Below are 14,399 nucleotides of genomic sequence, written 5' to 3' on the forward strand. Positions count from 1 at the left end.
AGTGGCTGAAAATGCAATAAGGTCCTTGTACACTTAGGCTGTATCCCTTATATGCGCACTTACCTGGGAGTCAGGCTGTGTAAACACTCCTGTTTATTCTACATCCAGTGAACTCCCACCGCTGATTTGGGAAGCAGTAAATACACAGCCACAATCCATATCTATCCTCTATATGTCCTGTCATTTCTTATTAAATACTGCATTTTGATGCATTTTCTCCAAACCAGCTTCGATCCAAATTGAGAAAAAAAGAACAACTTGCATTTTAAGCTGGTGATGTGTACACATTTGTCCCACTGAACTCAGGGGGGTTGCATTCAGTACTAGTCCTCCTCAGGGTAGACCCATTGAAGTTAACAGACCTGACTAACTTAGGTTTATTCATTTCAAAGGGTCTGCTCTTAGCTGAATAGGACTTAGCTGAATACAGCTCAGTGGGACTTTCTTCTGAAGAGACATGTATAGGATTGCACTCTTAGTCTCTTTGGAATTGGAGCTCTGAACTGGGTAATGTTATTAATATACAAATAAATGTATCTTGCATTCTAGTGTAAGTGCAGATATGTTACTGGCTACCACTGCAAAGAGCCTCCTCCTCCAGTGTGAGGATGGTTCAGTGTATAGGAAAACTCACACACTCCTCCGTCACATGCATGTCTTGTTCTCTGGAGCACTGCCTGTTCTTATGGTATCTAAGACAAGTTATATCTAAGACTAGTGTGAATGAATGAATATATTCTTATGGTCAGAGGCCAGTACAAAACATCAGAATACAAAATTGTTACAAGACAAATTAAAACAGCAAGCATTCACTAAACAAAGGCCGGGAGTAGCTAAAAGACCAACGCTCGAGACTGTGCAGACAGTTGGGCTAGCAATGCTCTATGATGGGTAATTGCTGCGGCACAGAATCTCGCGATCCTGTTTGTAATTTGGGGGTTTTGTTCCGATAAAAGGTAGCCGGCATAAAATGCAGGATCCCTACCCGGAATTGTTTGGATAATCGGGGTTATGGTTAAAAGACAAAGATCATGATAAAAAGGACAAGCTAAAAGTACATGGGCAACGGTTTCCACTACGCCCGCACCGCAAGGGCATAGGCGCTCAGCAAAAGGAATCTTATGGTATCTGCCATCTAGGAGAGCTGACGGAAGTACATTAAGCTTCGCCAGCATAAATGCCTTTCTGAGCCTAGCAGTGGAGAGAGAGCTTAGATGGTGCGCAGAGGCAAAAGCCCCAGTGAGGAGAATAGGGCCAGGGTCGGTCGCTACCAGAGAGAGGTGATTTTGGAATTCTACGTCTAGGATTCGTTGGTGGATAGCCTGCCTTGCTTTGGAGAGGCCTAGCAGGGAGATGGCAGGGAGTGAAGACTAGTGTGCATCCAATCTACTTTTTTCTACCCTGACAACAACATAATAACTCTGTTACCGAAAGGGTCAGGGCTCCCCCAACGAGCTTAATGACATTAACTTGCACTAAATATTTCAGCCACCAGATGACAGCATCCGTTTTATTTCAGCTAGCATATGGTTCCACTAAGGGACTATGTCCAAACTGTATGTTGCTAATCTGTTTCCTTGTCTACAGCTGTTGCTGCTGTATGCATAAAATCTGCTATGATCTTATGTGATATGCCATGTAATATATACTCCAAATTATGTCAATTCTGTTTGCAGGTACAACAGCTTCATACCCTCCATGAAAATGGAGGGATGGTACCTCTTGGAGGTAAACTCTTTGTCACGGGAGGTTACTGGAAAGGTATGGATGGTGACTATCAGGTGGAAATGGAAATGTATGACTGTGCTAAGGATGCCTGGTCAAAGGAAGGGGCCCTCCCATGCTTATGGCTCTACCACAGCTCCTCTTCTATCTTCATGGATACTTCAAAGTGGAGGGAACCTTTCCTGGGGAACCATTTGTGACAGGTCAGGAGAGGATGGAACAAGTCTTCACAGTTCAGCTGCTCATGCCACGAGTTTGGAAAAGGAAAAGGCTGTTCAGTATCATGTTCATACCCTCCTTCACCTTCTTGTTCAGGCTTTGCAATCTTTATTCCCCCCCCCCCAGCTCTTGTTGGGATGAATCAACTTGCCCACAAATTAGGCTGAATAACCTTGGTTACAGTACTAGAATGAAAGCACCAGGGATGAACATGGAAGAATAGGAATATAAAGCTGGCAAGAAGTGGGCATATGTTCAGAATGGAATACACTGCATTAACACTATATATGAAGCCGCTGGGAGAGGTTATCCGTAGTTTTGGGGTTCGAAGTCACCAATATGCGGATGACACCCAACTCTACTTTTCTTTTCCATCTAACGAAACTAAGGAAGCCGTCAAGGTTCTGAACCGTTGCCTGGTATCAGTGATGGATTGGATGGGAGCGAACAAGCTGAAATTAAATCCTGACAAGACAGAGGTGCTCCTTGTCAGTCAAAGGGCGGATCAGGGAATAGGGATCCAACTTGTGCTGGACGGGGTTACACTCCCCCTGAAATCACAGGTTCGCAGTTTGGGAGTTCTCCTGGACTTGGCCTTGAACCTGGAGGCACAGGTCTCGGCTGTGGCAAGGAGTGCCTTTGCTCAACTAAGATTGGTACGCCAACTGTGCCCGTTCCTTCACCTGTCAGACTTGACTACGGTGACACATGCCTTAGTTACATCCTGATTGGACTACTGTAATGCGCTCTACATAGGGCTGCCCTTGAAGACTGCTCGGAAACTTAAACTGGTACAAAGAGCTGCAGCCAGGATGTTAACTGGAGCTGGGCTCAGAGAACATACAACCCCGCTGTTGTACCAGCTCCACTGGCTTCCAATCTGTTTCCGAGCACAATTCAAAGTGCTGCTTTTAACCTATAAAGCCCTATACGGCTTAGGTCCAGGCTATCTGTTAGATCGTGTCTCCCTCTATGACCCTGTCCGAGCTTTGAGATCATCTGGTGAGACCCTGCTCAATATTCCATCTTTCTCACAAGCTTGCTTTGTAAAAACACAGAATAGGGCCTTTTCAGTGGCTGCCCCTAGATTGTGGAATTCCCTCCCTAGCGAGGTTCGACTGGCTGCCTCACTTTCATCCTTTCGTGCCCAGGTTAAGACTATTTTATTCAGACGGGCTTTTAACTAATATTGTCTTCTTTAACTTTTACTGATTTAATCTATTTTTAATTGTTTTAAACTGTATATTGCTTGTTTTTAATTGATTATGGTTTTTATTTGTAAGCCGCCCTGAGTTCCTTGGAAAAAGGGCGGGGTATAAATATTTTAAATAAATAAAATAAATAAATAAATAACACTATCATTAATGATGATGCCAAGGAGGCTAAGGATTAGTTCAGATGTTACTTTCAGTTGCTGCTTGAAGTATCTACCAACATAACGTAGGAGCTAGGAGCTTACAGAACTCAGCCGTGCGAACTTCTGCCATTTTTAAAACATTGCTCGATGTTCCTTCTAGAAAGATGCCATAGCTGAGACCTGTGAGATTCCAGTGCAGAACACATGATGGATATGATGCTCATTAAGCTAAAGTAGATGACTTCTATGAGCAAAGGGAGCCAGTCCTGCACATAGTTAAGTCCATGCAAATCCATTGATGTGATTGATTGCTTAACTGTGTTGGACTGTGGCCAGTGTCTGAAAGGGGCCAAAAGTAACATGAGCCAGCTCTAAATTAAAACTAGAAGTCTCTCAGTGCTAATTTGAGATCATGGTGACTAAGGATGATAAGTGACATTAGTGGCCCAGTTATCAGGGAAAGGGGCTTCTCTGAGTAATCTGGAATTCTTGTTTATATATCTATTTTATTGCCCTGCTTAGTTTAATTATCTTGCATATGAACTGTATTAATTCTAGCTATGAAATAGGGATATCTTACTGTTGATCACCACAATTTGTCACTATGATCAAAACATCTGAGAATAACTCCATCATGTTATGATAAATTATGTAGTCCTTTTTTCTTTCTTTTTTTTAAATTACCACTTGTGTTTGCTCAAGTAACTATATTTTCTTTTAGGTAGGTTTTAAATGCTGGACCGTCACAGAGGTCCCCTTCCACCCTCATGATAAGAATACTTTATATGGATGAAATATGTGTAGCTGATGAGCAGCCCCACAACTTGTATAGAAATTGTTTTCTTGGTAGAATTTGTATTTTGAGAGGTTATTATGTGTTTAGGGAAAGAAAAGCAACAGTTTCTAGATTCAGACAGCATCAGCTAAAACTAGCTCACATAATCAAGGTAGTTGTGAGTTTTTGTTTTATTTTACTTATGTTCCTGCAGTTGTGGGTAACTTGCAGCCCTCCAGATGTTGTTGGACTCCCAACTCCCATCAGCCTCAATTAGCATGCCAGTGGTCAGGGTCAGAGATGAGGGGAGTTGTAGTCCAGCAACATATGAATGGCCACAAGTTCTCCATACCTGCTCTAATGGTAGTGACGTCCTAGAAAGCTGTTTTTAGCATTAATATGTCAGAAAAGAACATACTGTGCTGGTCTGACAATATCTGACCTAAACATGATTCAAAGTATTTGTCTAGAGGATTAGAACCTCACCAAATTGCTATAGGATGCCACAGCCAATAGAGACAGGCATTTGATAGTTTGAAGTTGTGGTAATATAATGGTGATTGAAGCTGGATTGATAATTGATTTATTTCTATGTATAATTATGTAAATATATTCAGTGACACAAACTGGGGAAATATAGTAAGCTCAATAGATCAGCAAGTTCTTCACAGACAATTATTAATAAAATCATAACAATATAGTTACATGCCATCCAATACATGCCATGCAATATAGTTACATGCCATCCAAATCTATGTATGTCTAACTGGTAATAAGGCCCCCATCTTCACTATACATTTAAAGCAGTTTCATACCAATTGAAACTGTCATGGCTTCCCTCAGAGAATCTTGTGAACTGTAGTTTGCTGAGAGTTGTCCAGGAGACCCTATTCCTCTCACAGAACTACAATTCCTTACAAGTCTCCTAGGAAGAGGGATTGCCTGTTAAACTGCACTGAGAATTGTAACTGTGTGAGGGGAACAGGGGTCTCCTAACAACTCAAAGCACACTTAACAAGCTACAGTTCACAGAATTCTTTAAACATGACTGTTTAAAGTGGCCGGTTACTGTTTTAAATTTACAGTGGAGATGGCACCTATGTTGCAATGTCTATGTCGCATCCCACCTAGGGATGTGCAAATCTGTCAATTTCTCAGTTTCTTATTTTTCCACTCTCAAGTTCAGTCCTCCACATTTCCACATCAGTCTGTAATTTTTTTAAATTAAAAAAAGCCTCATGAAAATTCATCAGTATTTTAGTGTGAATTATTTCTAATACACACACATTTTTTATGCAATTTTGCTGGGTATACACACTTTTGCAAAGTAATTTCCCCTAATGTAATGCATTTTTATTTGTTGTTTCACTAATATATGCATTTATATGTACATTTTCTCCTAAAATATGCTTTTTTATACACAATGCATGGCTGGAGAACTGCAGTACAAAATCCAGAGAAGTGTAAGTTTCAAATGGTAGCTGTGTTTTGGCTTGTGTATTGTTTCAGAAAGTGTGAATTAGATAAGTTTTTTTAAAAAATGAGAACTGAATCAAATCTCTTCCCCTTCTTGAGTCTCCCAAGTAAGTGTGTATACGATAGGATTGCAGCCTTAGACACATTCAAGTATGTGATAGTGATTGGTGTGTATTGGTATATTGGTTTTTAAACAACATGGACCCAATGAAATGAGGAGACAGGGGTGACAAGAGTAAGCCCTGTTGATTTCAGTGGGACGAAGATTGCTTCCCAAAGCTCTGTTCTTTGAGCATTCATTCTTATGTATTTGCACAAGGTTTGCAGGGATGCCGAAGAGGTTAGAAGACATTGTATCAAGGCGATGTTATCCTTCCTGCACTTTCCAGTGCATTTCCCCTTTACTTTCCTTATAGCAAAAAGTCTGATTTGTGGGAGGGGGTCCCTGTGCAAGAGCTCCAAATCAACTTTAATTGTGCAACCTGAATTTGCTTGTATGTGATTGAATCCCACCAGAAAATAGCAACAGTCTGGAAGTGCCCATATTTGCAGCTAGCTAGACTGTGCACTGTGAGGTTCTAAGTAAGTTCTAGTGATTTCAGTGGGGCATATATGTAAATGTTGTTAAAATCACACTCACAATCTTATTTTATTTTAACCAGCATACATTTTCTTTATTGTCCTTATTTATATCTTCCTTCACTTCCTTCCTGAACGAAATGGACAGGTCTGGCAGTCTCATGATGATGATGATTGAAGGAAGGGTGGGATATAAATTTAATAATAATAATAAAAATGAATAAAAAGAGGAAAGCTTAACACTGCACTTTAGCAGGGTGTTTCTTAGTCTAAACCTAGTGTTAGTCTTTCTTTTCTTTGTTTCTTTTTGCCAGTGGTAGATCGGAATGTTCAAGATCCACATATACCTGTTAGATTTACTGATGAGTGACCCAAACTGTAGACTAACCAAAGGAGAGAATTAGAATTCAGTATAATGTGGCTAAACATGAGGATGTGGGGTTGAATTCAGCAGGATGAAATTCAATAAACAAAAATGCCCATTCTGGCTTGGCCAGCTGACAGCTTGGGGGGGGGGAAGGGCATTTCTACTTGTCCAACCAAGCCTGGAAGAAAACTGTGGCTAGATGGTTGCTTTTATGAAAGCTTGCACTGCTAATGCATTTAGGCAGCTCTGTGTAAATTCTTATCTTGAGTTGTAAGATGTTGGTGAAATTCCTATTTTGAATTCTTATTTAGAATGCTACTATGCCTCATAAATCCTTTCAAAAATAAAATTAAAAAATGAACCTTACATCAATTGGTTTTATTATTTGTGTTATGTTTGCCTTTTCTCAGAGTAGATAACTACATTCCTTTACATAGTTTATCTTCCAGGAAACCTCTATCATGGTTATTTTACAGGTGGAGCAATGGTCAAGGTCATACACTGAAGGGCCTGGGCCCAGATACAGCGTTTAGTTTATTGGCCTATACTGCTTATAGAGCTAATATTATGAAGATGTATAGCGTCGTCACCATCCTTTTATGGTATACTTCAGCAAAGAGCTGCATAATTAAATTTATTTCTTTATTATTATTTATTTATTTATTAAATTTATATCCCACCCTTCCTCCCAACAGGAGCCCAGGGTGGCAAACAAAAACATTCTAAAACGTCATTAAAACAGACTTTAAAATATGTTAAAAATAAAACATCTTTAAAAACACATCAAAACAACACATCTTTATAAACACATTTTTAAAAAAGCTTTAAAAACATCTTTAAAAGCAGTTCCAGCACAGATGCAGATTGGGATAGAGTCTCTACCTAAAAGACTTATTGAAAGAGGAAGATCTTCAGATAACAGAGATGATGCCTGTCTAATATTTAAGGAGAGGGAATTCCAAAGAAATTCCAAATTGGAGACACTGTTTGCTATATGAGTGGTGGTTGGATAATTTGGTGGTCTAGGCTGCTAGTATTATTGCATATTGGTGAGCTTCTTCCAACAAAATTTGTAATATTTTGCAAAAAAAATTCTTGAGGGCTGCTTCACACTACAGAAATAAAAGATAATGTATGAAGCCTAGGGACCAACCACATATAGCTCCACAGAGGCCACCAGTATTTTTGGGCTGGAAAATGAAGAAACTGCACCCTGCAACCCAGAACACCACAACCTAATCTATTTGTTGTTGTTATGTGCCTTCAAGTCGATTACGACTTGTGGTGACCCTATGAATCGGTGACCTCCAAGAGCATCTGTCATGAGCCACCCTTTTCAGATCTTATAAGCTCAGGTCTGTGCTTCCTTTATGAAATCAATCCATCTCTTGTTGGTCTTCCTCTTTTTCTACCCCTTCTGTTTTTCCCAGCATTATTGTCTTTTCTAGTGAATCATGTCTTCTCATTATGTGTCCGAAGCATGATAACCTCAGTTTCATCATTTTAGCTTCTAGTGACAGTTCTGGTTTAATTTATTCTGACATCCAATTATTTGTCTCTTTTGCAGTCCATGGTAAGCTCACTGCTCTCCTCCAACACCACGTTTCAAATGAGTTGATTTTTCTCTTATCCACTTTTTTCACTGTCCAACTTTCACATCCATACATAGAGATTGGGAATACCATGGTCTGAATGAGCCTGACTTTGGTGTTCAGCGATACATCTTTGCATTTGAGGACCTTTTCTAGTTCTCTCACAGCTGCCCTCCCCACTCCTAGCCTTCTTCTGATTTCTTGACTATTGTCTCCAGTTTGGTTAATGACTGCGCCAAGGTATTGATAATCCTTGACAAGATCAATGTCCTCATTGTCAACTGTAAAGTTACTTAAATCTTCTGTTATTACTTTAGACTTTTTGACATTCAGCTGTAGTCCTGCTTTTGCACTTTCCTCTTTAACTTTCATCAGCATTCGTTTCAAATCGTTACTGGTTTCTGCTAGTACTATGGTATCCTCTGCGTATCTTAAATTATTGATATCTATTATCCTAATCTATTGGCTACAACATAATGCTTCTTTCAAGTTGAACTTCAGTGGGCAGAGGATACGCTGTGGGCACCAGGAGAAGCTTCTGTGGGTACATGTGAACATATATTCTCTCTCAGCCCCCATATTCTCTCCTGGTCAGACTGCAGGAGATAAGTTTCCCCCAAACAGTATTCAGCTGGCTCCAAAGAACTGGTGCCCTTTGATGACACCCTTTGGCAGCCACCTACTGTCAGCTGCCTCCTAATACCTGGCTGAGTTCTTAGTGAAAAGGAGAGCGAACAGCTGTTGAAGAATCTAGCAGGTGAAAGGGCTCCCTTCCCTTCTGACATCAAAGGATATCCATGGGATAGATAAGAAGATCCCCTGCTCTGCCCCACTCCACCCTACCCTCTTGTTTTGAAATTCAAATGCCAGAGAAAGGGAAATCTTGTCCATAGTAGATAGCATATAAAAGGGGGCCAACTGCAGCATTTATGGATCCAAAGGTGTATAATCCTGTTAAAGACCTACATTTGTATCCCTTGTGCTGTGGTGTCTCACCAGTAATTAGCTCAACAATAACAATCCACCACAACATACTAAAATACCTCTCCTTGCTCCTTATCTTAGGGCTGACTTTAACATGTTTGCACATCACTCGCTGTTATTAACTTATTGAGATGTAGCAGCAAGAAGAAAAACCTGAGAAGGGGGGAAATATATGCTTCTCTGCTTATTTGGTTGTACATATTCCTATAAAATCCTGTTAGCAGCCTGAAGTTAGAGGGTGAATTCTGTAAGGCTTAAAAACTTCTGCAGCTCCTTTTATAACCTGATGCTAAAATTTTGAATGAATTATTGAATTCTAATGAAGTGGCTGACTGACACTTGGCTTTTTTGTTGTTTGAGTTTCATTTTTGATTGCAGAATTATTTAGCAGTGTACAGTAATCTGCAAACCTTTTTCAAGTTAGGAAAACTAATCATTTTAAGAAGACGAAAAGACCTGGGAAGTGGTCATATTTTACATTGTAGTAGATCCTTATTAGATCCTTATGTATAGAGCCCTGTTAAAATAAATTATATGTCAATTATGCTTTTTTAAAAATTATAGCCAGCTGCCTTGGAAGCCCGATGTTACACAGAAAAGGTGGGATATAAATATTTTAGTTAAAATAAATTTGATATTGCAGTCATTTGTAATCAACATTTATTTGTTTGTTTGTTTGTTTGTTTTATATCCCACCCTTCCTCCCAACGGGAGCCCAGGGCAGTGTGTACAGGGTTCTCCTTCCTTACAGGGATGGGAAACCTGTGACCCTCCAGATGTTGTTAGACTCAACACCCATCAGCCCCAGCCAGCATGGCCAATTGTCAGGGATGATGGGAGGTATAGTCCAATAACATATCTGGAGGGCCATAGCATTCCATATCCACCTTGCTAGGACAGGCACTTTCTACCACATGATGGAGCGCTAGTGTAAAAACAATTAGATGGTGGCTAATGTAGCTTGCTTTATAGTTGTCAGGCAATGGAAGACAACTGCTGTAGTTATCATGAAAGCCATATACATTGACAAACTTTTCTACACCACATTTGTTTTCAGGAACAGATGGAGTTTTCATTCCCATGACTTCATCCGCATGGTCCTTCCCTTCAAGGAAAAGAGAATGGAAGGGAGAACAGCTTGATTGCATCACTCTGCTGGGAACAGTGGGCCAAGGCAATGACATGAGAGCTCAAGAATGAGGCATAGATTTCACACAAGCAAGAAGAGGAGGAGGAAAGGGAGAGATGATTTCTTCTTCCCCCACCTCTTCACGGTAGTTCTACATGTATATCCAGTCAAAGAGTTCCCAGCATTTAACTAAAATCTGTCCCTACAAGAAAGAAGGGCTGACATCTCTGGCAAAATAGTCCTAAGTATTCATCACTTAGTTTAGAACACTTATCTAAGCATTGTAGGCAATGTGGTGTAGCAGAGAGAGTGTTGGGCTTGGACTGGGGAGTCCTGGGTGCAAATCCCCACTCAGCCAGAAATCTTCCTGGGTGACTTTGAGATTCTTAATGATATGGTCATGTTTGCACATCACAGTGCAGGCCCGTAGCTAGGAGCAAAATGTAGAGGGGGCGGATGATGTTGTAAGGGGGGCTAGTTGAAAATTAAAAAGCAGTATTTTTTTTCTATCTGTAATTATTTTAAATTTTAATATGCATGTCAATATCATTAACATAATATACAAAAATAATATAGTAAACATATAATCACAACATAAAAAAATCACAAAAAATCACATTTATACGAACATTTTTTATTTAAAATAATTGCGATCTTCTTTTTTTTGGAACTGAAATTTTAAAAGAAAAGATGTCGATGTTTTTCGTTCGATCTTTTTCAAAAGCTAACAAATAAAGGAAGCCACAGACCTGAACTTACAAGATCTGAACAGGGTGGTTCACAAGAGATGCTGTTGGAGATTGCTGATTCATAGGGTCGCCATAAGTCGTAGTCGACTTGAAGGCACATAAAAAAACTTTCATGTAACATTGACAATCTTTGAGGTCAATTTAAATTTGTAAGAACTGAAAAAGTAGATTCAATTGTTGCAGTGCTGCAACCAAGCGTCTTTATCCCAGCTAACATTTCGTAGGTGTCTTTGAAAACTATCCTTTGTTCATACGCTGCCTCAAAGACTGTCTTGTTATCAGACCTTTCTAAAAAAAAATTATGACACTTAATTCTTCCACTCTGTGGAAGTTTAATGCCGAGTTTCCAATAATATTAATTTATTGATATCCAAATTGGATTCTGCACTCAGTATTTATTTTATTTATTTATTATTTGATTTATATTCCACGCTCCCTCCCAGCAGGAGCCCAGGACGGCAAAGAGAAATGCTAAAAACACTTTAGAACATCATAAAAGACCTTAATATGGCTATCAACAAATCCTCGTTATTTTTAAATCTTGAATTTATTTTTTCCAAAATTTTATCAACACACTGATAAAAAATCCTTTTCAAATTTATATTAAGATTTCCATTAATGTCTGATCTTTCTCCTATTTTGTTCGTGATTAGATAGTCTTTTAAACTCTTGTTCAGTCTTTTTCTTTTAGGAACATATTCAGCAGCAGCAGCCTGATTCTTCGTTCATATTTTGTCAATAATATCATTAAAGACATTTTCATTTTGGAATTCTTCAGTAGTAGTTGTTGTTGAGTTTATAATATTTAATGCATCCCCTAGACTGAATTGATGCGCTTGCATAAGTTTATTGGCAGGTTTCAGAAAAGAAAGTAATTTCTTTAACAAAACATTACAAAACCAAAACATTTTTGACTACATTGTTAGCAAAAGTTCAGTAGCTTCTGTTTTCAATCACCTGGCATTTCCTTTTTAGGTTTTGCTTTTTGCAGTACATTTAAGATACCCTGATAATTGGAATCAATTACTTTGGTCATATGTAGATCACCGCTCCATCGCTGATCCAGAAGACAGGAGATGGATTGTCCTTCGTACATTTTGTTGATATTGTGCCTTTTAAGGAAATCATAAAGCATTGAACATTGATCAAAAAAGTCCTTGACTTCTGGAATATCCTCGATAGTTTTAACTATGACAAGGTGTAACCTATGGTTACAGCAATGTACGTAAGGAATATTTCTTCCAAGATATTCTTGAATAATCTTCTGTACTTGTATTTTTTCATTGTTGCCACTCATTACAGCTGCACCAACATAACACTGACAATATGTTCTTTGTGTCTGGACCACATTTTTCCATTGTTTCTAAAGTTAATTTAGCAAACGCTAATGCGTCAAGATCGGTAGTTGTTTTTATGCATAAAATGGATTCTTCTGGTTTTTCATTTAAAACGTATCGAATCCCCAAAGCAATGTTTTCTCTCTTGTTCTTATCTTTCGTTCCACATCGGCATTCTTTACATCATTCACTACCCTTTTGGTAACCATATTGGCCATAATCTGAATAATTTCATTCTGTATTTCTGGTGAAGTGTTTGTTGCTGATGCTGGTATATTTCTGGCAATTTCTGAAAGTTTTTGATCTTTCTTCAAGGTACATTCAAAAAGATTTTTAAACAAACTCCTCTCCTCATGTTCTTGGATATCGTAAGTTCCACTAAAAGGCAGTTCATTAATCGCCAATAATTGAATTACTTCTGCTATTGATTGTACATAATATCTGTTTTGTTCCAATACTTTTTCATTGACTAAAGTTGATATCTCCATGCCCATATCACACCTCTTTTTCCTTTCTGTCCACATTACCATAGCAAACAAATAGTTTGGATTCTGGTCATGATAAACCTTTTTTTGCACATAAAGCATTTTTCCAATTGTTAAATCCCTTTGAAGTGAACGCCAATTCTTTATTGGATCCAAATTGTCTACAAGCATAGCAATAAGCTGCATCTGTCTCTTTTGAATACTCTAGCCAATTGAATTTTTCAAACCATGTGACCTGGAAATTTCTGTTTTCTTTGTTCTTAGGATATCTTGTGTCTAACTTGTGTCGAGTTATTGGTTCGCCTAAATTTGATATATCAGAAGGTGCAGTACTAGATGATGTTGTTGAAGAAGTTCCAGCTGTTGACGTACAAGGACTGGGAACGGGAAGCAATGTTGACAAAGTGGATGAATCTGAGTTAGCTTTTGGTAATTTCGTTCTCATTATAAATTTATCCATCATGTTGGCGTGTTTTTCCCCCAAGGATTCCTGTATCGAAATATTAACAATAGATTGCTTAGTAATTTATATTTCTTTACATTTATGTATAACATTTAATTTTTAGTAGTAATAAATAAAATCCAGAATAAAAAAATTGATATTCATAAAACACAGATTTGTTTCATTTAATAGTTTTTTTTACTTACTTTGTTTTACGATACAGGCTATGAATTAGGATGAGAATTGGCAGCAACAGAATGTACCTGTGATTTATCCCATCACTTTGGTGCAATCAGAAATAATTGTACAGTTCCAAGCATGCTGTCATGCTGTCCTTCACGTTGGCAGGCATATTGCACCAGTGCAGGTGTCACGCAGTCACGGTGTGTGCGTCTGTGCATTCAGTATAGGTAGTAGATGATTCATACATGCATTCTCCGATGAACGCATGCTGCACCACCAGCCTATTTGCTCTTCCCTGGTCAGTCTGGGGCCACTGACATCACAGTCCCATTGGATCAGACTTCCTGACACAATCCAGCTACTAAACCACACTAAACATGGACTTTGAAAATGTTGTTTTTCTATAAGTGGATACAGGATTGTATCTAAGTCACATTCAGAGCAGACCCACTGAAATAAATGGAATTTAAGACAATTGAATCAACAATGGATACAACTCTATGTATGAGTTAGCCAGATACAACCCTTGATATACAAAGAGGTCATTACTGCATAGCAAACAGAAGAGATAACTTTGTTTTTCGTGAGCATTTGAACCTAAAGCAGAAGATCCTTCTGTAGATTTTTCATTTCAGAGATGTCATTATATGTGCATTTGTTGAAGACCTAAACTAATTTGATCTGGCCTGCTGGTAACTCATCAATATTTCTCACTGCAGGAGAAGATTGTTTTTCCCCATATGGCAACAAGTCTATAATGGCCATGGAGCTCCAACCAGCTGATCAGCTGATCAAACTTTTTTTTTTTTTTAAGTGTAATGGGTGTGGATAAACAATTGTGTCAATTTGATAAACCCTCCCACTCTCCTCCACTCCTTTAGTCTTCAGCATAATGAATTAGGGCTTTGCTTTTTTATATGTAGGCAAACAAAATAACTGGTCATATTGGCATAATTATTTTTTTTAGTAACAGTTTTGCATTTGTAGACACAACCTTACA

General features: G+C 38.7%; 1 protein-coding gene across 4 annotated transcripts in view; it reads left to right on the top strand.

The window, feature by feature from the left end:
* Positions 1-13,205, top strand: part of KLHL30 (kelch like family member 30) — a 28,810-nt gene extending 15,605 nt beyond the window's left edge. For 2 of the 4 annotated variants that reach the window (XM_061636485.1, XM_061636486.1), the window contains one exon: positions 1,677-6,851. In XM_061636485.1, the coding sequence (XP_061492469.1) occupies positions 1,677-1,925 (249 nt within the window). In that variant the 3' untranslated portion in view covers positions 1,926-6,851. Of the gene's footprint in view, positions 1-1,676; positions 6,852-13,038 lie in introns of those variants that run through there. The other 2 variants (XM_061636487.1, XM_061636488.1) reach the window with 2 other exon arrangements.
* Positions 13,206-14,399: the final 1,194 nt, after the last annotated feature.

This window comes from Rhineura floridana, chromosome 7 (genome assembly GCF_030035675.1).
Source record: "Rhineura floridana isolate rRhiFlo1 chromosome 7, rRhiFlo1.hap2, whole genome shotgun sequence".
Lineage (NCBI taxonomy): Eukaryota > Metazoa > Chordata > Lepidosauria > Squamata > Rhineuridae > Rhineura > Rhineura floridana.